The sequence below is a fragment of the Mesoplodon densirostris genome, chromosome 15 (genome assembly GCF_025265405.1).
Source record: "Mesoplodon densirostris isolate mMesDen1 chromosome 15, mMesDen1 primary haplotype, whole genome shotgun sequence".
In the NCBI taxonomy this organism is placed as follows: Eukaryota; Metazoa; Chordata; class Mammalia; order Artiodactyla; family Ziphiidae; genus Mesoplodon; species Mesoplodon densirostris.
Genome location: NC_082675.1, coordinates 33259670 through 33286822, shown reverse-complemented (window position 1 = coordinate 33286822; position 27153 = coordinate 33259670). Strand labels below are relative to the sequence as shown.

General features: G+C 46.2%; 1 protein-coding gene across 1 annotated transcript in view; it reads right to left on the bottom strand.

Annotated features, from left to right (window-relative positions):
- The window catches only part of L3MBTL4 (L3MBTL histone methyl-lysine binding protein 4), a 400149-nt gene that overhangs the window by 247076 nt on the left and 125920 nt on the right, over positions 1-27153 (bottom strand). Inside the window, 1 exon segment of the mRNA XM_060118356.1 lies at positions 5228-5330. Coding sequence (XP_059974339.1) covers positions 5228-5330 — 103 coding nt within the window.

The following is a 27153-nucleotide window of genomic DNA, read 5'->3' as shown; positions in this document are numbered from 1 at the left end:
AGTAACTGGGCCCATGAGCCACAACTACTGAGCCTACATACCACAACTACTGAAACCTGCATGCCTGGAATCTGTGCTCCACAACAAGAGAAACCACCGCAATGAGAAGCCCACACACCACAATGAAGACTGATCCCTGCTCGCCGCAACTAGAGAGGGCCCGCATGCAGCAACCAAGACCCAACACAGCCAAAAATAAATAAAATAAATAAATTTATTAAAAAAAAACAGAACAGATTTGGTTGTTAAAAAGAAATCAGTGTATTAACTGAAAATGGAATCAGTCAGTCAATGAGTAACGAGCACCTCAAAGCTAAAATTGGCAAAGACAGACCATCACTGAAAGTGATTAAAGCAGGAGACAGAAACGCCCGGTGCCTGCAGGAGCCGACCTTCCTTCACCCGTGACCCCACCCTCCTACACTGCCTTGCAGTCACCACTCCTCCAACAAGATATTCCTCCCGCTTCCTTGAGCACAACATAGTGTTCAATGTAAGAAAAGCTTTTCACAGGTAAGTCAGAATTTATTTACCTGATGGTCTAAACACTTTATAAATTCTATATAAAAATTCAAGTCCAAGGAAAACTCAGTTCTCTAACTTTTGTCTTTTTCCATTCTAGAGAGAAGCCAAGTACAGGTGCTCATCACTTTTTATTTTTCTTCTCTGAGACAATGGAATCACTAAGGTGATTCCATTTTGAAGATGTTTCTTTTTCTTACAGGAGCCCTGCTCCAGCATAACAAGGTCTAGGCCAGCAGAAGAGCTGTGGCCCAGTCACCCAGTCATAGCGCCGTCACCAGGGGCTGCCCTGTGGATGTGAGGTCTGGATACAAAACATATCCTGCCTCATAGTTCCCTAAAAATGTTCCATCCTTCAACAAAAAACCACAAATAACAAATTCTGGCGAGGACGTGGGGAAAAGGGAACCCTCATGCACTGCTGGTGGGAATGTAAACTGGTGCAGTCACCGTGGAGAACAGTATGGAGGTTCCTCAAAAACTAAAAATAGAGCTACCATATGACCCAGCAATCCCATCCTGGGTATATATGCCCCCAAAACGAAAACACTAATTCAAAAAGATACGTGCATCTCACACCAGTCAGAATGGCCATCATCAAAAAATCTAGAAACAATAAATGCTGGAGAGGGTGTGGAGAAAAGGGAACCCTCTTGCACTGTTGGTGGGAATGTAAATTGATACAGCCACTATGGAGAACAGTATGGAGGGTCCTTAAAAAACTAAAAATAGAACTACCATACGACCCAGCAATCCCACTACTGGGCATATACCCTGAGAAAACCATAATTCAAAAAGAGTCATGTACCACAATGTTCATTGCAGCACTATTTACAATAGCCAGGACATGGAAGCAACCTAAGTGTCCATCAACAAATGAATGGATAAAGAAGATGTGACACATATATACAATGGAATATTACTCAGCCATAAAAAGAAACAAAATTAAGTTATTTGCAGTGAGGTGGATGGACCTAGAGTCTGTCATACAGAGTGAAGTAAGTCAGAAAGACAAAAACAAATACCATATGCTAATACATATATATGGAATCTAAAAAAAAAAAAAAAGGTCATGAAGAACCTAGGGGCAAGATGGGAATAAAGACACAGACCTACTGGAGAATGGACTTGAGGATATGGGGAGAGGGAAGGGTAAGCTGGGACAAAGTGAGAGAGTGGCATGGACATATATACACTACCAAATGTAGAATAGATAGCTAGTGGGAAGCAGCCGCATAGCACAGGGAGATCAGCTCGGTGCTTTGTGACTACCTAGAGTGGTGGGATGGGAGGGTGGGAGGGAGGGAGATGCAAGAGAGAAAAGATATGGGGACATATGTATATGCATAACTGATTCACTTTGTTATAAAGCAGAAACTAACACACCATTGTAAAGCAATTATACTCCAATAAAGATGTTTAAAAAAAAAAAAAGATATGTGCACCCCAATGTTCATATCAGCACTACTCACAATAACCAAGACATGGAAACAACCTAAGAGTCCATCAACAGATGAATGGATAAAGAAGATGTGGTATATATATATATACAATGGAATATACATATATAATTGTATATATAATTACATGGAATATATATAATGAAATTTTGCCATTTGCAGCAACATGGATGGACTTGGATGGCATTATGCTAAATGAAGTAAGGCAGAGAAAGACAAATGTATGATATCACTTATATGTGGAATCTAAAAATTAAAACTAGTGAATATGACAAAAAAGAAAACAGACTCACAGATATAGAGAACAAACTAGTGGTTACCACTGGGCAGAAGGAAGTGGGGAGGGGCATGATAGGGTTAGGGGATTAAGATGTACAAACTACGTATAAAATAAATAAGCTACAAGGATAAACTGCACAACACAGGGAATATAGCTAGTATTTACAATAACTATGAATGGAATATAATCTTTAAAATTGTGAATCACTATGTTGTACACCTGCAATATATAATATTGCATACCAACTATATGTTAATAAAAAAAGTAAAAAAATTTTTCAAAGTCCCATTCTTCTATCACGTGTTCAGTTATCTCATTTTTTTCTAAGCCTCACAGAATGCCTTTTTAAACAAACACTTCTTTATTTTTACATTTTTCTGGTTTCTTCCAAAGTTCTGATGCCAACCCGGTAAAGGCTACTTGCTGGAGAGAATCACATCAGATATTCTCACATTATTCATAATCAGATACTATAACTAAGAACAGCAATCAGACCCACTTGGGCCATACTGGATGAGAAAGTTCAGGGAAGCTGCTGAAACACAGTGGAGTGTGCCCACTGTGATCTGGTCCATGTTTTCAGAATCCAAGTAGGGGAAGGTGAATAACCTACACATAAGAATCGTGGTCGGGGGGGAGGGGGGCAAGTCAGCTGGGGTGAGTGAGCTCCTCGGTGGTCCCAGGAGCTGCCCAGGTGATGTCTGTGACCCCAGCCCTGGTGCCACAGGTGGGCAACTGCAGAGGACAATAAGGGACCAACTGACCACCACGTACTGGCTGGCTCACTCTGAGGATAATGATTCAAGCTTTGAAGGAGGCACCAGGATGTCCAGTTATCCATCCAGAAATACCTGGCACTCAAAAATCCACCATGAGGAGGCAGAACCTGGTACACTCTATCAGGGCTGTCCAGAGGAACTTTCTGGGCCATCCAATACGGCAGCCATGAGCCACAGGCGGCTCCTGAGCAACTGAGATGTGGCTACTGTGACTAAGAAACTGAAATTTTCATTATTTTTAATTGTAATTAATTTCCATGTAAACAGACCCATATGACTACAACTACCATGCTGGACTTTTCAGCTCTAGGTTTTTAAAAACTAACATAAACACCCAAGAAAAGCCTGAAGAAGATTATTCACAGCCACACACCCCTAGTAATGTCTGGAAAGTGGTTCTATCGACAGGGTCCTCACCTCACACATACCCCAACCCGATGATGGGATGGCTCTTCCCCCACCCGCTCCCCCGTGTCCTTTTCTCTCTTCCTCCCTTCCCTCGTACAGAACTCCAGCTTAACCACCAGGGCCCCTCTTATAATCTGCGAGTCCTGCACTTGTCCAAGTAACCAAGGTGTCTACATGTCTTCAATTTCTTTCTTTTTTATGGTTGCTATATTATAATCTTTTAAGTGTTAGGTTTTTTTTATTGTCAACTTTTTATTGCTGTATAATACATTCATAAAGAAAGGTACAAGTAGTATTAGTGTACTTAAGCTCAATGAATTTTCACAAGTTGAATACATCCCTGGTTATCAGCACCAGATCAAGAAACAGTATTACCAACACCTTGGAAGCCCCCTTTTTGAGCAGAGAACTCAAGAAATGCTCCACCACTAAGGTTCTTAACGATACAAGTGTTGTGTGGAAAAACATGGGCATCCAGGATGCCAAGTCAAACGGAGATTCACGAGAGTCTGATTTTGAATGTAAAGAAGCTTATGTAATACTTTAACCAATTTGTGTCACTTTTTCAAACATGTGCAAGAGTAGGTATTTGATTTTTAAATATCTGTGACAAAAGATTTAGAACTCTTTAAATTAAGTGTTAGTATTATATTTACACATATAACATATTTACATACATCAGCATTATTTCTTATAGTAACACTTGCTTTGGTTCATTTAGAGCTGTTTGAAGCACTGGTTTCCAGAACTGCAAGCACCTGACACAGCGACGACTTCTCTGTGGATCTCTTTTTTTTTTTTTTTTTGCGGTATGCGGGCCTCTCACTGTTGTGGCCTCTCCCGTTGCGGAGCACAGGCTCCGGACGCGCAGGCCCAGCGGCCATGGCTCACGGGCCCAGCCGCTCCGCGGCATATGGGATCCTCCCAGACCAGGGCACGAACCCGTATCCCCTGCATCGGCAGGCGGACTCTCAACCACTGCGCCACCAGGGAGGCCCTCTGTGGATCTCTTTTATCCAAACAAACATTTCCTTGTTTCACATATATGATTTATCCTTTTCTCTTCATAGTTATCTACGTGTTTGTTTTATCTGTTTGTGTATTTGGACAAATCTGATGTCAATTCTGTTCAGCTTTAATTTACATATTCTGTAACTAGATCACCAATATGAATAATTTATCTATATGTTACTTTACCACTTGATGGTGACAGAAAAAGCAGCGAGGACTTCAACACTTATTTGTACTTATTTTTCATTATGAGCACTATCCTTTCCATACTACTATCACATATTTAAAACACAGGCATATTCTGCAATGTAACTTCACTCTATTTTTTATCCTATAACAGAATTATCTCATCCCCAAATAAATAAAAAATAGAGAAAAAGAAGGAGAGGCAAGGTGAGAGCCAGGGGCGAGGCGGCAGGAGGTTCTGGAATTTCTTGAGAAGGCGGCGAGACGGGCAGATGTGAGGGGAGGATTCAGGAGCGCGAGGGACGAAGGGTGGGGCATGTGTGCACCTGCTAAGACAAGTGTCAGAGGGCAGAGGCCCTGGGAAGCTTGGTGGTCTGGGCCGGGCCTCAGGAGGCCAAAAGGCCCAGAGGAAGCAGGCTGGGCAGACATTGGAAATGTTGAAGACGGGCCTCGGGACAGGGATGGGGGAGTATGATGGGGAGATGTCCAGCTCCCAGAGGGTCATTACGATGCTTCCTACAGCTGCTAATCTGCATCATGTTTCAGTGCATCCCTGAAATAATTTAAATAAAAAATTTTACCTGTGATGTCCTGAATACCGCGGACCACGGATATGGCCTATCCCTCGGCACCCTGGAGTGGGACAAACAGCTTGATCTGGAAGGATTTTCACATCATTTGCCCCTTCAGGAAGTAAAAGAACACACCTTGAAAACACCCTCAGCAAAGAAGAACTGGAAAGACTAAAATATGCAAATGATATTCATCAAGACTTTACAAATTAAAAACAAACCGTCACCGGAAACACTTATTGGGTACTTGCGATGTTTTATAAAATGATTTAGCAGAAAATATCAGTGCTGTAATATATAATATGAACAGCAACTAACATCAGAGGCTGAGCAAAATGAAGAGGCATTGAAGAAATTTAAGAAAAAAAAAACAAACAGAAGAACATGACATGTCTTTCACAGAATAACACTGGCTAGGGCAACACAGCCATGAGCTGAGCAGGTGAGTGGGCAAGGTCTGGTCTGTGGTTCCCCAGGAAACTCCCTTCAGCCACAGCAAGGCTCCCCCAAAGGGTGGACAGAAACTGAACCAGCAAATGGGGCGCAGAGAAGACAGTGACATGGCCCTCCCTGTGCCACTCAAGTGTGTCCCAGCGGCTGAAGAGCCAACTGCCTGACCATTCTGTACTGGGCTGTGCCATGCTATATACACTACATGATACTATTCTATACAGAGCATATCATACTGTACTGTACCATACTGTATATATATAGCGTACTCTACTATACTGCACTATACTATACTGTATTACACTATCCTAAATTATATACACTATACTTTATATGCTATACCGTACAATGCTATATATACTATATTATACTATACTATTCTATATTTTACTACCAATATATATACAATATTACAGTATACTACATATACTATACTACACAATACATAACCAATCCAGGCCAGAGATGAATTCTGTCAAGCCCAAGAGGCAATGTAAAGATAATCAGGACTGAAACCCCCTTGCTCTGCTCTGTGATTTTTCTCAGTCTGGTTTGCCCCTTCCCTCTCCTCCCCTTCCCCCTACACACACACACACACACACACACACTCTCTCTCTCTCTCTCTCTCTCTCTCTCTCTCTCTCTCTCCCCTGGAATGTTCTACCCCCTCCTGTCATGCTGCTCTGGGCCTCGTTTCGATGAAGATCCCACGCCTTCCCCCTCCCTCCCCAGCTCTTAGATTTCCATCTCCTGTTCAAGCTCCTGTCTCCTTGTCCTCGTCTCAATACTTTCTCCGACTCCCAGCTCTGATTTAACTTGCCTGTTGGGTAAAGACATTGCACCCTTCAGCTTCTTCAGGAAAAGATGTGCATTTTCTCACACTCCACATGCCCCGGGATTGGCAAAGAGGAAAGTGCCCTCTTTTCCCGGCACCTCTCCTGGACTGTGCTTCCTCCCTGCTCCTTGAAGACTCCCGATGTAACAGGCCCCAACACCGCCGGCCCCTCGTGGCTCACTCCCCAGCCCCCATCACCCCGCACCGCTCAGGAAGACCTCGGCCCCGGCTCCCCGGGTGCCGCTGCGTCCCTGCTCCACCGTCACTCGAGGCGGCCCCAACGCCCGCTGTCCCGGTTGTCCTCCCCCATCTGCTGCCCTCACAGATCATTAACCGGCTCATCCTCGGGGCCACTTCACCAAACCCGGCTGGGCCACGCACGCAAAGAAAACCCTCCGGATCTTGTCGTCACCCAAAATGGCACCGCTTCCCAAATCATCTTGTAGTTGGGCTGCCTGCTCAGGTAACCCTACTGCTGAGGCTCTTTTCAACATCATGGGAACTTCCAGGCCACTGATCTCCCTTGCTTCCCACCATCAGTCCCCTCACATCACAACTCCCTTCCCTTGTCTGAGTCTATCCACCAGTATTTGACCTTCTGTTGCACATGACATAAACTCTCTTTCCTCTCTGACCTTTTATCACATCTGGTTGTGAAAAAAAAAAAGCCAGCCACGAATCAGCTGTGTTATCCTGCTGCTCTGTGTTCTTCATAACTAACTCTTCCTGGGAAAAATTACACAGCAGTGTGGATTAGGTGTTATCAAAACATCTGTCTTGGGCCTCCCTGGTGGCGCAGTGGTTAAGAGTCCGCCTGCCGATGCAGGGGATACGGGTTCGTGCCCCGATCTGGGAGGATCCCACATGCCGCGGAGCGGCTGGGCCCGTGAGCCATGGCCGCTGGGCCTGCGCGTCCGGAGCCTGTGCTCCGCAACGGGAGAGGCCACAACAGTGAGAGGCCCACATACCGCAAAAAGATAAAAAAAAAAAAAAAAAAAAAAACCATCTGTCTTCAGTGTCACCTGAGCCCTCTAGGCTCTCCCAAACCTCCCTCTAACCTCCATCCTCCGGGACTCAGTCGCTGGCTCGCCTGCTGCTTCACCGAGAGAACAGGAGCCTGCTCACCTGTGTGCCTTCCTATGCCCCCTCCCTTCCCATCACAGTGCAGGGAGCACTCTGCCCTCCCCCAAGCGAATCCTCACTGTTTAGGTTTGGATCTTATCTTGCTCCCACTCTTCAGGAGCTTTGGGCTATCAGATATTCCAACTGCACCTTGACTACTGAATCCTTTCTACCAACACTTAAACATACTCCAGTTTCCCCCGTTGGAGCCACATCCCCTTTAGCTGCTGTTCCCTCTTCTCCCATTCACAGCCAGACTTCTCAGGAGGTTCTCTCTACTTGCTCACATCCCATTTCTTGAACCACATCAGCCTGTCTTCTGAGGTCACCCATGACCTCTCTGCATTAGGCCCCACACGCACTGCTGAGAGCACACCACACTCAGTGCCCTGGTGCTAGGCTGACCACCGCTGGCTACTACCTTCTTGAACTGTTACTGTCCACTGGCTTTGGTGACATCACACTCTCGCCATCAGCATGTGGGCATTCTCTTCTTTGCCAGCTTTTCATCCTCTGGTGAAACTTAAAATGTCAGAGAACCCCAAGGTTTGTTCCTGGGCCATCCCCATCCATTTCTTCGTTCACCAAATGTATACTATAGATGCTCAAAGGCTACAGCCCAGACACTCTGCAAGTTCTAGACCAATGCATCCAACTCTTCACCCAACATCTCTGTTGGGAATCTCTCAAAGGCGTTTCAAATTCAACATGTTCAAAACTGAAGTCACCGCCTGGTCCCCAAACTTCTTTTCCTCTAGAGCCATTCGTCTCAATAAACCGCATTAATCCTTGATATCTTTCCTGCCCTCATTTCACTCCACCCAACTTCCGGCCAATTCTCAATCTCTTAAGTATTTCCACCTGCCAACTTATTCCCATCACTACTGGGTGCCCTGACCCAAGCCATCATCGCCTCCCCCTTGAAGGACCTCAGTACCATCCTTCATTCAGTTCAAGTTCCCATCTTGCACCCAGGGTGACATTTTCAAAACACAAATCTCACCACATCACTTCCCTCTTAGCTTCTTTCAATGGCTTCTCATGGCTCTTGGGATTAAGTCCCAAATCCTTAGCCTGGCCTACCTGATCCCAACTCCTATTTACTTCTCTAGATGCGTCTTACTTGATCTTTCTCCTTACTCAATATTCTGCATCTATACTGGCCTTTTCCTGTCCCTTGAACCCACCAGGTTCTTTCACAGCTGAGAGCACTTGCATGTTGGAATGAGCTTCCTACCTCTCAGCCTGGAAAACTCCTACTTATCTTTCAGGTCACAGCTTACATTTCACTTCCGCAGGCTAACTTCCAAGAGTAGGTTAGGTTCCCTTTTTTAATAGCACTTACCTCTACTACAAACTAAATGATGTATTTGTTTAGTGTCTCTCTCTCTCTCCTATTAGAATCGTGAGCTGCGAGCCTGGGTGTACTGCACCATTGTGTCGGCACTGCCTAGTATGTGACATAGTCAGTGCTCAGGACATGCTCACTGAATGACTCGATGAGCTTTCCATAGCTCTTCCCTCAAGATGCTCAGAGTCTAGAAGAGAGGCTTACATAGAAACCAGAAACTGGCATTACAGTACGATTCTGTTGCAGAAAAGCACTGATCGAGGCTGGGTCCCAGTGTATGATGATGTTAGAACAAATATTTACACCTCAAATAGATTTTTGTTAAATTTACTGAACAACAGGAAAGCATGCATTAGACACTTATTACACCCTCACAACCTGTGCAACACCTTGAGGGACAAGCAGAAATAAGAGCTGCCCGCCCCCAAGGTAGCTTTCAGAAAGAGCTTGGAAAAAGAAAACAATTATTAAACAAATGAACGTTTAAAACTTGTAAACAATCCCCTAATTAAGAAGTATGCTTGTGTCAAACAGTTTAACAAAAAAATCTATGAGAAAAGAAAGAAACACAGGGTATATAAAGAGACTTTCTCCAAACCGTGCCTCACAACACGCTCCCAAGGCCACCAGCACAAAGGCCTAGAACCTAAACCCACAGACAGGGCAACAAGCCAGTGCCCACCTGCCAGCCCAGGTGCAGCTCTGTGCGGACAACGTTTCAGCAGCCTCCCAATGAAGGCTACTGAATATTTCAGGACTATTTTAATGCACTTGATTCAATCAAGGCTTGAAGTGATATTTTATCAAATATTACTTTTATCAAATATCACTTCAAGCCTTGATTCAATCAAGGCTTGAAGTGATATTTTATCAAATATTTATCAATGCATATTTACCTCCAGATCCCTGATGGGTGTCGTAATTCTCTCCTTGTAGGATCTGTAAGGAGAGGCGTGACCCCGACTATCGGAGAAGAGTTATTACATTAAGAACCACAGCAAGGACATAACATAACATTACATTAAGAACCACAGCAAGGACATAACAAAGAAGAAGTCAAGGAGAACATGCAATGAAAATGCACAGAACCGAACCGTTTTCTTGGTAATTTTGTATGATGAAGTTTAATGGGTTGACTCGATGGTGAATTAGACAGAGAACCGTCTGTTGGTGAAAAGAAACAGGTAAATTCTGTAATGGTTCATGTTATTGCCTCTAGGAAAAAAGGGAACCTATGATAAAATTAATGCTTTTCCCCAGAAAATAACTGCATTTTTGCCAAGAATATCTTACTTGTAACTTGGCTATTTGAAGAATTAGGTCTCAAGAAAAAATGTTCTCAGCTCGAAATCCCTTCCTTAGAGAGAGCATCGCTGACCGTATCACGCTTTCTTGCCTTCTTTTTACCACTTTGCCTGAAATGCCCTCCCTAGTCTATCTGCTCGTCGCCTGGCAGGTGAGTCCGGGGTGGGAGGACATCCGCCTCATCTAGCTTGTTAACCGCCACACCCCACCTGCCGCAGTAGGGACAGCACACAGGAGACGCTGAATAAGAGTGTGGTTTGTGAACGAATAAATAACTACAAAGACAACAACAGTGACCACCTCTAAGCGCTGTTTTGGTACATCCTGACCACAGTGCTGTGAGATAATCACATATTATTCTCATTTCAGAGCTTAGATTGTCTAAAATCAGCCTTCAGTCTGCTAACTATTGTGAGCTACTCGCTACAACTAGCAGCATCGATAGCTCCTAATTTAATCCAAGTCTTCTACGAAAATTTTACTCAGGCAGGAGTAAATCCAATGGTAGACCTGTTGCTGCAAGGAAAAAGAAGAAATGGAAAATACCCCTGTGAACTGGAAATTATCTGAGTAACGAACAATGTTTGTACTAACGCGAGACCACAGCAAAGCATCCTCACGGAGCCCCATTCTCACAGAGTTCCTCTGTTACCACAGCTGACAGGGCGGACACTGCAGGTGCCCACCCAACACCCGTTCCCCCAGCCCTCCTTGCTAAGGAACCCTGACTCGGTTCAGGGCAGCAACGAGCCCATGCCTGGCTGACACGGCTGCCTTTCCCAGCCTCTTTCACACCTGGAAGTGGCCATTCGACCCTCTCCAGACAGTACAGTCTAAGGGGAGGGCAATGCTGGATGTTCATAAATACTTTTTTTGCCTAATTTTAGGTGATGCTGGTGCTGCTTTTCCCGTTTCCCCCTTCCTCCACCTTCACGGAACGTAGATAGAAGGGCTCATGAGGTGACAAGCTCAAGGACAGAAGCAAACGTGTTGAAGAGGGCAGAGAATGAGGGATGACGGAGCCTGGACCCAGGACCTGCCCGCGTGGGCCTAGCACATCAGTGTCTGTCGTGTAGGAAAAACAACCCTCTCTTTGATGAAGGTATTGGGAACAGATTTTTATGTTACTTGCGGCTGAAGAAGCCCTACAATAAGACAGCAATTGTGTTTTGCTTTTCCTTTTGTGAAATCAAGGGATTGCTCTAAAACAGACACTAGGGCTGCATGTGAGTGGTAGACCTGTTGTGCTGTAAAGATGACGTAAGGGGTCAAAGGCAAAATCAAGAAATACAAGAGGCTGTTCTCATCTCTAGAAAATGAGAAAGGGAGCTGTCCTTATTTCAAAATGGCCTGAACTGGCAACTGTGAGTGGTGTGGATGAGAAGGGTCCTCATCCCAGCCAGGGTGGGGTAGAAGCTGAAATCATCTCCCTCCTTCTGAGCAGAAAGCAGTTTCCTCTCCCAACTGTTATTTGGCACAGAGACGACCCAGAGCAGAATGACAACGCTGATACTGACGGCAGCCAGTTAAGATGATCTTCACTTCAACATACAAGTGAGCCCCAGACTGATGCCGGCCGGCACTGCAAGTAAGGATTGAGCAGCAGCAGTCTGGGCCTTATTTCAACCATCGTTACCCGCAGTCACTTAGCAAGCGTTTCACAGAGAAATGACATTAGCACCTGGTGGTAACAGCCACTAGAGTGGATACAGAAAAGGAAAACAGACTCAAATGTCACTGATAACAGACAAGCAAGATACATTGTTTCTTCTTAATTTTAAAATAAAAATAACCACTGAGGATTATTCATTCATTTAAAGAGATACCAAGTGCCTGTTATGTGTACCCTGGGTGCTAGAGATACAGTGAACTAAATAGAAGACCTGCCCGCTTTGAGCTCACCTTCTGGTGCCAGAGACAGAGTAAACTACAAATAGAAACAGTGTAGAGCCAGGGGACACGGGTTCATGCCCCAGTCCGGGAGGATCCCACATGCTGCAGAGCGGCTGGGCCCATGAGCCATGGCCGCTGAGCCTGTGCGTCCGGAGCCTGTGCTCCGCAGCGGGAGAGGCCACAACAGTGAGAGGCCCGCGTACCGCAAAAAAAAAAAAAAGAAAAAAAGAAACAGTGTAACGTCAGTGACGGTGCAAGGGAGGAAGAGAAAGTGACCGGGTGGCAGCGGGAACCCTGGTTCAAGGCAGAGTTGTCAAGGAAGAGGTCCTGATGTTCGGACAGGATCCTGTGTGCAGTGAAGGCACGAGCCATCCTGGGACAACAGCACGAAGGCCAGCGTGGCCGGAGCCGCGTGGACAATGGAAAGGGCGCAAGAGGCGAGGTGGCGAGGGCCACGGTGAGGTCTCCGCCGGATGCCGGGCTTGACAGGGCACGCCTGAAGGACCGAGTAGGGAGTGAGTCACTGCGGACTGAACTTACTGCAGCCTGTTCTTTGAGCAGCGCTTACTTCTTCTACTCAGAGCTCGGGAAGGGCTACAGGCTGGCTCTGCGCTGTGGTTGAGGCATCCGTGGCTGGCATTAAAGCTGTGACCAGGATCAGAGAGATTCTTAACTGCTGGTAGTTAAGGGATGTCTGGAACCTTGAGGTGGGAGCCAGTGATCTGCGATGTTCTGAGCTCCGGCTTCTACCCACGTGGCCCGACCCCCGAATGAACATGACTCACAGGGTGTCACCCCTAGGCACCGGCATGCAGGGGAGATGCTGGATGGATACAGAGCAGGTTAAAACTGCATTTCCCTCATGCGAGCTGCACTGAGACCTGGGGAACAACATGGAGAAGAGTTATTTCAACCACATCCTTCCCTGAGGTGCCACAGTGAGTCTGTGTCCGTGGAGCGGAGGAGAGGCCTGAGGACTGAGCTCTGGGCGACACAATGGGTAGAGACTAAAAGGAAGGAGGAGGGAGGAGGCCGGGAAGCCATGTGCCTGGGGCCAAGGCATGAAGGCTGTGATGCCTGGGGCCTGCAGTGGACAGACACCAACAAGCCAGACTGACCTTCAAGGGAGAAGGGAGAGAAGAAAGGGGGAAACAACGGCAGAAACTACTTTTTTGAGGCGTTTTAGTAGAAAAGGTGATATGAAAGTGGGTTGTGGTCAAGAAGGTGTGTTCCTTACTGTTTCTCTTTGAGTGATGACAGGAATGTTTCCGTAGAAGGAACCGGACAATGTAGAAGGAGAGGCTATAGTTGTGGGGAAAGGTCCTTGAGTCACGGCCAGCGAGGCCCGAGCATGGCCAGCCTCTGGGGAAGGAAGGCAGCGCGTGGGGACGGGAGGACCAGCTTCTCCACCGAGAGCTTTCATTTTCTCAGTCAAATAGGCAGTGAGATCATCAGCTGCGATTAAGGGCAAGGAGAGCAACAGGATTAAATCTAGGACTAAAAATTTAAAAATAAAGCAAACCGTTAAAATATGGACATGTTCTCACTCCAAGTAATTCAGCTTCCGCTATCTTTATTCTGGATTGGAAACTTTTAGGTTAGTATCCTGTTTTGTTTTGTTTTCTCCCACCCCACCCCCGGGAAATTTATATCATAGTTTGCTAAAAAGATTTAATGAACTAATTACCCCAAATGTTGGAGGATGCAAATAATAAGCATATCTTTCCAACTGAAACTATAGGTTAATCATACCTATTCTCCATCTCCTAATGAAATTAGGGACAATAAACACCCGTTGTGCTATAATAATGAGTTTCTCAAAAAGAAGAAGAAAATAATGTAACCAAACACCATGGTTGCCTGTACTAGGTTTCAGGCTGTCAGATTTCATGATATATAAATGAAATAGAACAATAATTTTCTGAAATGGGAATGCAGTAAAATAATGTTTAAAAAGGATTCTAAAAAATGTAAATATCAGCTGATCTAAAAAACCTTTAAAGTATAACAAGGGCAGTAATAGTAGAAGAGGGTAAACTAACCACCTACCTAAGGCAGGAAAACATTTAGAAGGAGGTAGAGTCGGGAAAGACCAGTGGACATAACAGTAATCACACTGGTTCCCCCTCACAGAGTGCCCTGGGGTAAGAAGAGACAGCCGCGTGGACAGAGCAGACCCGAGAGAGCTTCTGAGCAGCCACGGTGAAAAGTGAAACATGTCACATGGGGCTTTGCTCCATACCTAAAAGGAGACAGCACAGTAGCTGGCAAAGATTTTTTTAGCAAAATATAATAAAATGCACTTATCACATGCAGAGCTTTAAACGAGAGGCCGAATGGCACAGAGTGCAGCTGGCAAACTACACAAGGATCCTGGGCAGGGAAGGTCTCCTGTCTACGTGCGGGCACAGGACCAGGGAGACCAGGGCTTTGCTGGAAAACGGGGCGATTTGGCCCAAGGGACCAGATGAAGCACCTTAGACCTGGCTGTGCACTGGCTTGAGCCACCGTGAGGAGGGTACAGGGCTGGGAGGAAGTGTGAGTGGTGGTGCGTGACATATGGCTGTAATGACATTAAGGACAGAGGGAGAAATACACGTTTGATCCCATACACCTCGCCTTCAAACATTCTAAAGTAAAGAATTTGTACCATCTATATATACCACAACTATTTAAAAACGCAAGACTAGGCTCTTTTTTTCATTACTGAATAGCACAGGCCTTCATAAAATGCCAACCTGCCTGGTAGCCCGTTTTTAACCTTTCAACAACTCAGGAAAGTGACATCCCTGATTTATGGAAGGGGAAACTGGGAGGGGTCCACAGAGATCACACAGAAGCACAGAATTTTAGGAACAGAAGAGTGGTAGAGACACAGGCACACAGAGAAGCTGGTTTACACGCAACTGAAGTAAATTGAATTAAACCTACTTCTTTCAATAACTGATAACCGTCCTGTGAGGAACTGAAGGGTGATACAGCATCGAAAAGCATCCAATACAAATACTATTTCACTAGATGGTCCTATTTCATTTTTTTTCATTATTTTTAAGAAAGAAATCAAAGCAAATGCACTTGTCTTGTAAACCTTAACTTTTATACAAATTCTCTCTCAAAGATAATATAGAAAACCAAGACTACTTTCTTACTTTCTGAAACTCCTAATTTAGCTGATCTTTTATATGAAAACCGCTTTTTTTTTTAAATGACAGAAGTGGTGCTTGGTTTATGTAAATGGATTACTCCCACCTAATCTAAGTGAAAATGCTGCAAATCCACCCCCTCCTCTCCTCTGATTCTCGTGCATTCTCTCTCCCACTCTCTATTTCATTTCTTCGTTTCTACTTCTCTCTCTTCCCCTCCCCACCCCGACTATGCCTTGTGCAACAAGGTACTAAATAAACAGAAGCCACAAGGCTGTCCTTATTCCCAAGATTTTCCTTATTCATATGAAGGGACGGGCCTAAAACTGTAAGTAAACCACGGTTGCTTATGACTTGCTTTTGAGCTTTCCCAATCCTTGAACTAATTTTCCCCCCTTTTACTAAAAGAGGAAATGAGTTAATAAGTTCCATTTTCACGGAAAGTGTCACACATCATTTGCTGACTAAAAAAATCAAACTGATTAGTTGCTGACAGAAACGTCATCTGTTCTCATAGCCAAACATGCGTAAATATAAAAGTTATTTAGAAGAATTAAACACACTCTACAACTCAAGACTCCAAAGTGGGGTAGTTAGAACACCATCCCGATAACCTGCAGATTACACCCAAAGCAGGTACCACGGCCTCCACAGTCTCTCCTCAAATTGGCCTTGACCTCACGTGCCCACGCTAAGAACTTTCCTCACCACGGAGCTTTTGGACATTCTTCATGGAAAATGCTGGGAGTCGCTTGAGAAGCGCTTTTAACTATTTATTAATAATTACGTCTCCCCCCATGATCCCTACTCTAACCCTAAGCCGACAGTTCAGGAAGCTCCCCTGTTGAATGACTTGAGAACAGTGTTTTCAGAACTGCCACGTGTCTAAGGGGAAGGAAGCCTCCCTCCTCCGTCGTGTCTATAACAGATGCTCCGATAAAATGGGAGAAGCAGCTCACCTTCCCCCACCGAGACCCGAGCCCAGATCACAGGGACTCTGAATCAGGCCGGATTTCAGGCCTGAGAGACAACAGCCCTTCCTGGGTGTGTCAGAGCTGCCCCGGGGAGGGGAGCTCCACGGAGGGGACACCATCGGCCGGGCGTCCACGTGCTGCCGGACGGAAAGAGCAAATAACAGGCACAAAGGCCTCCGTTCCGAGAAGGCGCCTGTCGCAGGCTCCGACCACCCCGAGTCTGACTTGCCTCTGGCTGGGCGAGTGTCCCCGGAGCATGGACCCTCACTGCCCTTTCGGTCCGGTCTGAACACCTGGTCAGAGACCATGGACACGGCAGGATCCCAAGAGCCTGGGAGTCCACCAGAGGACAGAGGAAGGGGCACAGAGATGTTCAAATATGTAAATCTGCAGGTCCCACAAAGTCAGAATTCCAGAGGCAAGCTTCTGAATCTTATATCTTAAGTGTTCCCCACCCAGGTTGGGGACCACGGACCGAGTCCATCTGGTTATTTTTGCAAGGAAGGGAATAAAGGGTTAGAAGTTTAAATAATTTGTGCTAGATCATAACTCATATTTTGGCGGTTCGGACAAGAATTTAAGGCTCCTGGCTTGCAGATCTGTGCCCTTTCCCTCTGCGACATTGCCCCGTAAGTAACTGCTATAATCTCAACGTTTATATGTTTATACACACAATCTTTCTTAATCAACCATCCCTAGCTTTAAAAGTCAGCAGGAGTAGCCACGCATGTCAAAGTCATCGTCACACACCTGAAATGAACAGAATGAACACTGGGTGATCACACCAGACCACCGCAGATGGATATGGGAAGGGGCACGAGCTCGGAGTCAGAGACCCCACTCCTCTCCTCAGCCCCCTGCCCCGTGCTCCCCATAATGGGAGCAGACGCCCCAGCTCATGCTGGCCCGGGTGTTCACAACGTGGTACCCACAACAGGACCCTCACCTCTCACCCCTCACTCACCTCCCCGACCCTGCCGACCGTCTAGCTGGCTGATGGAAGGGTAACCCCCTGTGCTGGCCTTACACAAACACACTCTTCAGTAACTGTGACTGAACACTTTTTTTTTGCCTCACTTGCTGAATTTAGAAGCTACCCCTAGAATAAGAAGTGACTCCACTGTGTTGCTAAATTTTCCCTGGATGCCTGGCATTGCATAAAATTTGGTCAGAGGAATTATATTTAAAAAGTCCCCTCCCATTCTGATGATTTTCATGACAAAACAGGTCCATTGACGTGAAAAAGAGGACGATGACTTCAAAGAAAATGATGGAGGATGTTCTTGCCAAGCTAGAAAACACAACGCACGCTGAAGAACAGAAGCTTGCCAAACCACGTTTCTTTTACTCAGCTTTACAATTCCTCAGGACATAAAGGTTTTTCATGTCCAGGAAAAGAGCCAAGTAAACCAGCAGTAAGGAGAATGTAGGATGATTCAAGGGCACGGTGTCCTGAAGGAGAGGGTCAGGGCTGCAGAAGGCCAGGTGGCATGCTGTCAGCAGCTGTGTCCTCCCGCTCAGTGCCTTCAACTGTTTGGTGCTGACAGAAATAATGGTGCGGAGGGAAAACGTCTGTGAAGGAATGACGCCAGTCAAGTTAGGAGCATCCTAAAGAATGCTCTAGGGCAGCTCTGACCGTGCGTCTGCAGCCTCGGCTCAAGGAGCTCCCAGACGCGTGGGTCCCTGGAGCAGGGCGTGGAGGAAAGGTCTGTGGTCGGGCTGCCGGGTGTGCAGGCACGGAGAGCTGTTAGCCCAAGAAGTGGCCGGTGATCTGCCCTCTCTGATCATCACAGTGATCTCATGTGAAGTGAAACTCGCTCTTTTGCCAAGGAAAACAATTCTAATTTTTACTTTCTGGCTTAAAATGAATATCAAAGCATGGATGAAAAGTAACGTATAAGCCAAAGGCTCTTAGTTACCCAATAATTCTGTATATTTTCAGTTCTGTAAGTTTGTCATTTGCAGTATTCATTCAATTTTAGGTTTGTGTATAAATTTTCAACTTCTTGATTCTTGGTTGCTTAAAATGCAGAGTGAACTGGAAAACAAAACCCATAATCTCCATACAGCTTCTTTTATAATGCAAATATATAGTGTTTATTTTACATGAAAAATATTTGATTCTATCATCATTCCATGGAGTCCTTTACAGATGTTATCTACTTATAAAATAAAACGGACAAGTATTTTTTAATCTTTCTAATACGAGGAAAGACAAATGAACAAAACATCTCCAAGATGCTAACAGCACTAAGCTTGTCTTTAAAGCAACTGTGGAGTTGCCCTCACCTACCTCCAAGCCCTAAGTGTGAGAGAAGAAGTAGGTGTGGACAGGAGAAAGCATCTCGGGAGGAGGAATTTCTCTCTCCTCACACCGCATCCCGGTGCCCAGCTAGCGCTGCAGTGCCCTGCATGACCTCCACCAAGGCTCCCAGAGGTACCGGGTAACAGGGCCAGCTCTCCCTCCAAGCTTTGTCATCCTGGTCACCAGTGCACAACTATGTCCCAAAGGACTTTCCAAGTCCTGGCACAGCGCTCAGTATACTGGTGATACCAAGTAAACCTCCATTCAGTGACAACAGAAACACTACCCCCTAAGAAGGGAGGACCTTCCCTCTCAAGTCATATTTCCAGGCAGGCAGTCAATCACCCAAGGATCCCATCAATCAGGCCCTGTAGGGGGCCAAAGGAATAGGAGTATAATAATTGCATCTTGTCCCCTTTTCTTGAAAGCATTATGGTCTTCTGAAGAGGGTGACAACTCTGTCAGAGAAATCCTGAAAGGTGGACATCCATGTGCTGACATCCACAAATGTGGCCCGATGTGACTCATAAACTGGAACAGGGTAAGGACCCGTTTCACCCACTGTCAAACCACTGGGTTATTCCATGACTTTTAGGAGTTAGTGTGCATTTGTTTTCAGTGCCAGTGACTTTGCTCAGAGATGTACCTTGTTTAGACACAGTCTACCAGCATCTGTAATGGACAACTAAGACCACCGGGTCACAGGACACCTCAGCTGTGAACAGCGTGTGGCTTCTGGGAGCAGGTAACCTGCACAGGGCACCAGAGACCAAGCTTTAGAACAAAGTGAGTGAATCCTGCCTTCACCCCTCCAGCAGGTAGAGTATACAAGATGAGCACTTCAACAAGGAACATTTAAAACACTAATATCATTAAGACTATAAGTACATTTTGGAATGTATTATTTTTCCCTGGTAAGTCTATCATGTAAATCTGTAATTAGGGACTTCTAAAATAGCTAACTTTTTTTTTTTAACACAATATGCTGTAATTGTCTATCAAGTCAATGAGTACTTAGGGACTCTTAAAACTGCTGATTACTTGCTTGCTGTATTTTGGCAGAACGAGTACTAAAGATTCCTTATGAAATTCTCCTTAAAACAGAATGAAAGAGGCCACAACAGTGAGAGGCCCGCGTACCGCAAAAAAAAAAAAAAAAAAAAAAACAGAATGAAATTGGAAATGTGCTGTTACCTGGCTAAGTTAACCATCTTCAATTTTTCCTTGGAAAGACATCTATCCATCATCATATTTATCATTCCATATCTGGGCTATAACTGCATTAACTCCTATTTTATAATCTAAGTGAATTTCCATCTCTGACAGAATAAAACTTTTCTAATTCCCAATTTGAAATTGGGTCCCAAATGTTTCTAATCCCAAAGGTCCCAAAGAGGGCTTTATTAATCATTTATTCTTTAATGTAGATTTAAGTCATTTATCTCACTTAACAGGATAAACAATGTGCCAGGCCACATGGTACGGTATTTATGATTCATTCTGTCGTATTTATACACCTGCTAGGTAATGAACTAAATGGAATAAAAATGAGCTATATCTTCTATCAAGTTATGTTCTGTTATGCTTATTTATGTTTAACAGTTAAATAAATTAGCAATGTTCCCAAGGTCCTTAACATAAGTTATAAAGGTTATAGATGTTCTTATAGTAGTTTGTACTACTATTAATATACATTTTAACTTCATAATAATGTTTTGTTTATTTTGTAATCAAGCATCATAATTACTTCCAAACATAAATCAAGCAGAAGCTAAAGAAGAACGATGACAAGATTACTCAGACACGGACGCCAGCTAGGAAATCTCCTTTTTCTGCCTGTCGACTTCCTATTCATGAAAGATTCTTTTGTTAGCTGTGGGAGATGTTTGGCTCACATGTCCCCTACTAGGGCCTGAACAGACTAATTGCATAGCTACTACTCAAGACCTCACTCCATAAAGGTTGCAGGCCAAAGCCCAGGCTGGTCTCTCGAGATGCTTGTTGTTTTGGCAAAAGTGATTAACCAACTCTTAGAGAGAGAAGTGGATAAACAGATAAATATTTATTGGAAGCCAGACACTGGGGAAATGCTGACAGATACTCCACTCATGAAGCTGACAGTCTCATGGGGACTAGTGACAGAAAGCAAGGAAACAGACAATTAGAGTAATTACATATTGTGATATGCACAGAGGAGCAAAGGGAGTGGTGAGATGGAAAATCACAGTGAGGTAATGTGGCCAGGGAAGGCCTTGCTCAGACGGGATCATTTGAGATGAACTCTAAGGGTGGGAAAGAGTCATATCTTAGAAGAGCAGATGGATCATTCTGGACAGAGAAGATGGCGTATGCAAAGGCCCTGGGGTGGAAAGAATTTGCATTTAAGAAATGGAAAGAAAGGAGTGAGTGGAGCACAGGGAGGTGAAAGGAAGACAAGAGGGTCAGAGGTGTTGTGTGTTCACCTCACATTCTCTCTCTCTTCCTTCATTTCCCCCTCTGGTCTCATCCCACCCCCTCCTCAGGCTGGTGCTGAAGTGGGCATTTATTTATGAATAGGGAGCCCCCAGACAAGGTTGGGTGAGGGCCAGCTATCTGCCCTCCTTTGGTATACTAAGGAGTGGCTGTGCATCACTAGGACAAGATCCCACGTGGCAGAAGGTGATGATGCAGCAGTGGCCAGTGGCCAAGTTAATGAGCCCAAGGCTGTCCTTCTGCTTCAGCACAGCCTGTGTGGGATCGCAAGGGACCCAGACATTCATACGTGCCTTAGTGAGGAAGCTCGGGGTCTCTGAAAGGGCTGGAGGGTAAGCAGAGGCCTGGGGTCAGGATACAAAAGCCACGTAAAGAGAGAGTTGAGGACTAGAGAAAACAGCCAGACCACAGTATCTTGGGGCGTGAAGCTACTAGTCCCCAAGGCCCAAGAAGGATTCCTCTTTATGGATCAGTGAGGCTCATCCAGCCTTTTCCCTAGAAGCAGCTGCACACCCTGTGAGCTGCTGATTTTCATGAGCAATGTACACTGACTGAAGACTCTCCAGGCATAAGGCTGTGATGCAATGTCACCTATTTCTATGTTTTGCCCCCCACTTCCCATCACGCCTCCTGCAACGCTGCTGATGCTGCAAAACAGAGGCTGCTGTCCCTTTCTGGAAACCCAGGCTCAGCACTGCCAGAGGCCTCTCCATGGCTGGGACCTCATACCGGCTGGGTCACCCCACCCACAGCGCACCTGAAGAGGGGTAACGGGAGTGGAGCCTGACCTGATTATAAAGGTACACACTGTGGATTCAGCCAAGTCAGGAAGAACATTCTGACCAGGGCCAGAGGCCCACCTTTGTCTCTAACAAGGTGGGCAAACCACTGCGTCTCCAGGCCCTGAATGATGGCTGGGGGATTGACGAGCTCAGAGGATTCTGGCAGGTTTATGTTCTACCTCCACATCGTTGGTGCCTCCCAAGGATAAAGCGTTTTTCCTAGTTGGCTGGAACTTTCCGAGAATAAGAATCAAAACCTCTCTCCTACACCTGCTGGGTCCTGTACCCTTGCTGAGAGGGCGGTTTGTTCCTCTCAAGCTGGGATGGGGCATTCACGGCTCCAGCACAGAGGCCAGTCCAGTCTGCTGGGAGGGTCACCTGCCGGGAGATGCTCTCCCTGGAGGGCTGGTGGCCCTATGTCACCCACATCCCCACCGGTTCCTGTGATGGCACTTGGTACTTTGTCATTTCAGAAAAAAACACTTTATACTTAACGCTGGTGAGAAACGTCGATTGGTTACCACGTGGCGCATCCAAATCTGCATTTGATTTAAACGATGATTCTTTTGCCTCCAGCTATATCTACTTTATTAGAGGCACTGGGACCTGTCATATTTCTATTTTATTATTTCTATTACTACTTTAAAATATGAACAAAACTTTTCCATGCAATTGAATATTTCCTTCTGTTTAACTCTGATTTCTAAAAGAGTGTTGAAAACAAGGCCTGAAGGGGCAGGGGGGTGAAATAAGTACAGACAAATGACATTTATAAAGTGTAGGGAGTCAGGAAGATGACAAACAGATGGGTCAAACGTTCAGCGGCCCACTGTGCATGGCGGATGGGGCCGAGCCATCCTGGTCCACGGGGTGGGGTGGCGGGGGAGGTCAGCTAGGGTCAGAGGGCCAGGCCAGGTGGCTGATTAGCATACTTGACTCTGGCCCCGTCACAGGCATTTTTCTGACATGCATCCACCACCTGCAAGAGCTGTGAACAGTCAGAGCAGCAGAGGTGAGTGATACAAAGAGCCTGCCCTGCAGACCTCGTGGTCTCCGGGAGCCACCGTTCCCCACTCAGCCTGTGTCTGCAGCCCGAGCCTGCCTGCTCGTGGCGGCGGGATGAGCCTGCGATGGGGACCAGCAGCAGCTGGCGGCCCCTGCCTGCCAGGGAGAGCTATTCTAGAAAGCAGGACGGAGGGCACAGAGGCACAGAAGCACATCACACCAGTCGGTGCACAGGGACTGTGCCGAGAAACAGAGGCGGCTCCAGGGCCAAAGGGTGCAGGGGGCTCGTCTGGGAGGGGACACCTGAGCGAGCCTCAGGAGGTAGCACGCGGTGGCATACAGCTGCAAGCCAAGGAACGGCAGCGGCTCAAGCGGAGACACACAGCTGGTGTGCTGCGGGCAGTGCCAGGGCCAGGGCGGCGGGCTGGGCGATGCCAGCTACCAACTGGCAGCTGCCATCTACCTCGACGAGGATTAAACCACGAGCCGCTGTAGCTGCTGACCTTCTACACCCCCTGAAACGAGCTCAGGGCGAACTGTGTGCTTTGGGAAAAACTGGCACAATGGGTCTTCAGATAGTTAGATATTTTCGGGAGCTGATTTTATGAGCCCAACTCTTTTATCTCCTTGTGTCTAGAAAAGCACTAAAATCCTTCATGGTGACGTCTGCTCCTTGTCACTAGCAGTAACCTTCTGCAAAAAATATGTGCTTGGTTGCACGCTTCACCCTTCACCAAAATCACATCTATACCAACCTTCCCCCTACATCTTTGGAACAGTTTCTCAGAGCTTTCTGAAATGCTGTCTTCTGGGCTATAGTCCCCATGTTGCCCCAAATAAAACTTAACTCACAACTCTCGTGTTGTGCGTTATTTTTTCAGTTGAGAGCGAGCAGGGACAAGAGCCAAAACCCTGGCGGGAGCTTCCAGGGGCCTCCAAGTGAGGGCCCCCAGGTGAGGACTCCAGGGCAGGAGGGCGGCAAGAAGAATGTCACTGTAACACAACAGAACAGAGGTCAAAATCCTGCGGGATGACGAGGATGAGGAGACAACGCATCTCCCTGAGGACATCAGACAAAGCTTTGGAGAGGAGTTGACCCTTGACTGCAAAGAACTTCACCTTCCGCCCAAATGCTGTGGCATAAACACTGGGCACAAGGAACGCAGAGCCCACCCAGAGGCCAAGGAGCCACCCCTGTAGACTAAGGAGAGAGGCAGGAGCAGACCGGAGGACAGAGGACAGGGCCACAGCCCACACTGGGCGTGAAGGAGCTGCAAGCTGTGCCGACTGACTGGGGAAAGCGCAGAGGAGAGCTGCTGACATGCGTCTTGTCCAACAACCAGAAAGCTACCGGATGACAGTGAGAATAACTTCATGTCTCTAGTGGTGTACATTTACGGCTGCTATCGTGAGTTATAATAAGAAGTATGTACTGAGTCTTCATCCCTGTCCTGGCACAGAGCTCCTAAAGTCCTTGGAATTTCCTGTGTCTTCTGTTAACATTAATGAGGTGACTTTTGGAAAGCATGGAGGGATGGGGGCCGGTGGCCAGGAGAACCAATCATCAGAGCTTTGGAACTTCCAGACTTCCAGTCCAACCTGAGCCCCGACCCCAGGGAGGGGAGAGGAGCTGGAAGTCAAGTTCCATCACCAATGGCCAATGATTTAATCAGTCGTGCCTCCGTAATGAAGCCTCCACAAAAACCCCAAAGGATGGCCAGGTTGGCGAAACCCTGGAGACTGGGGGAGAGTGGGGTCTGGGGAGGGCAGGGGAGCTCTGACCCCTCCCCCAGACCTCACCCTGCACATCTCTTCCACAGGCTGTTCCTGAGTTAGATCCTTTTATGATGAACCAGTGACCTAGCGGGTAAACTGTTCCTCTGAGTTTTGTGAGCCGCTCTAGCAAATCAAACCTAAGGAGAGGGTGGTGGGAACCTCCAGATCTACAGCCAGTCCCCCGGAAGCACAGGTTGACCACCTGGACTTGTGACTGGTGTGTGAACTGGGGATGGGGATGGGGGGGCAGTCATGTAGGACTGAGCCCTAACCTCCAGTAAACAGTATTAGACTTGAGCTGAACCGTGGGACACCTGGCTGGTGTCAGAGAATTGCTTGATGTGGGTGAAAAACCCACACACACATTGGAACTGGGTGCAAAACATATTCACAGATTTTTATTTTAAAGAACAGCAAAGTTCTTTCATTCATAGTTTCATGGGGCTTATGGGGCCTTCTTTTCTTTTCTTTTTTTTTTTTTTTTGCATTACGTGGGCCTCTCACTGTTGTGGTCTCTCCCGCTGTGGAGCACAGGTTCCAGACGTGCAGGCTCAGCGGCCATGGCTCACGGGCCCAGCCACTCCGCAGCATGTGGGATCTTCCCGGACCGGGGCACAAACCCGTGTCCCCTGCATCGGCAGGCGGACTCTCAACCACTGCGCCACCAGGGAAGCCCCGAGGGCCTGCTTTTCTTAAGTCTAAGTCAGTCATTCTAAATTTTTCAAACTGTCCTACATGTCATTCCAAATTCGCTCAGAGATCAGCAACCCCTTTACGGACAGTGCAATTGTAACAAAGAACCATACTGGTTGTTTAAGCTTTAGGAAGTAAAGTCAACTCCCAATTTTCTGGATCAATGAAGAGAAAGGGCGGCCTAGGAAGCAAATGTGCCTGTGCTCTTCACCCGGCCCTGCTCCTTCCTGTGGGGTCACTGAGCCCAGACAACCAGCAGCAGGCATTATGGTGGTCAAGGCATTTCATCTCCCAAGCCTGCGAGTCCCAGAGGTGAAGTAACTCGCCCAAAGGAACAGGCAGTCAGAGCAGAATGGAAATCTAAACCCAAGTTTTTCGAACTCTGAAGTCTATCATCTTGCTTCTCAAGCTTGGTAAATTTCCAAAGCAAAAAACATCGGGCATCCCATTGCCTGGTGGATTTGTGGGTAAATGATTAATAATCTAATAAAAGAAAATGAGCTCTATTTAAACAAATTTAGCATTGAATGTGACTGGGATTACAGTTCCCAAACGCTATGACTAAAAAGACTGCCAAAAGGCAATGCTGTAGCTGCCTGAAGTTGGCATGGGCTTTTGGTTCTGACATTTTTATATCTTTTTAAGGACATTCAGGGAATGCAAAGCACAACAGAAAGATCCTGACACCTTAGTGCTAAATCTTCAGTATTTAATTTTGATTCTACTTGTAAAAAAAGTCCACCATGCAGGATTATATGTCAGATAAAACAGGAAAATTGTGCCTGCATGGCCTAAGAAAAGGAGATCTCAATCCGGAAGTGGACACAAGGTGAAGTGCCAGTGAGCACCTGGCTGGTAACAGAGGCTAAGAGGAAGTCATCGTCACCTGATCCTACAAGCTGGCGCTCTTCCCAGCTGAATGGGGACATTCAAGTTTCACTCTCAAGAGGCTTTTCACAGTTACCTTTTCAAGAACTTACATTTGTCCTTTGTGATTGAATATTATGAATTATTAAATATCATGGTCTTGGCCAAAATACACTGCACAAACACTTCTACAGAAGTATGGGGCTATACAGCATGTACTACATCTTGGCTTGGTTTCTGCAGTGAGTATAAATATATTGATTGAATGACATTAGAAATAGATACAAACTCATTTAGAAAAACAAAATTTTAATTAAGTCTAATAAAGTGTGCATGAGAGGGCTTCCCTGGTGGCGCAGTGGTTGAGAGTCCGCCTGCCGATGCAGGGGACACGGGTTCGTGCCCCAGTCTGCGAAGATCCCGCATGCTGCGGAGCAACTAAGCCTGTGCATCACAACTACGGAGACTGCGCTCTAGAGCCCGCGAGCCACAACTACTGAGCCTGCGAACCACAACTACTGAGCCTGCATGCCACAACTACTAAAGCCTGCGTACCTGAAGCCTATGCTCCGCAACGGGTGAGGCTGCCGCGGTGAGAGGCATGCGCACCGTGGCAGGGAGTGAGCAACTGGAGGGAGACTGCACGCAGCAGCGATGACCCAATGCAGCCAAAATTAAATAAGTTACAATAAAAATTAAGCCTTTTTCCAAGCCCTAAACGTTTAGTAGTCTTTGCAATGTTTGATCAACAAAGCTATCATATTATATATAATAAAGCACTGAAGGCAAAGGTTGAATCCCATAAATATCACAGAAGTAAAACAACAGAGTACTAACAGTGTCTGAAAGTTAAAATATCTGAAAATACCTTAAAATATCTGAAAATTAATGTCGGTAAGATGACTTTATCTGCTCATATGTGATAAAATGCTCTATGTGGTTTTATAGATCTACTTACAAAA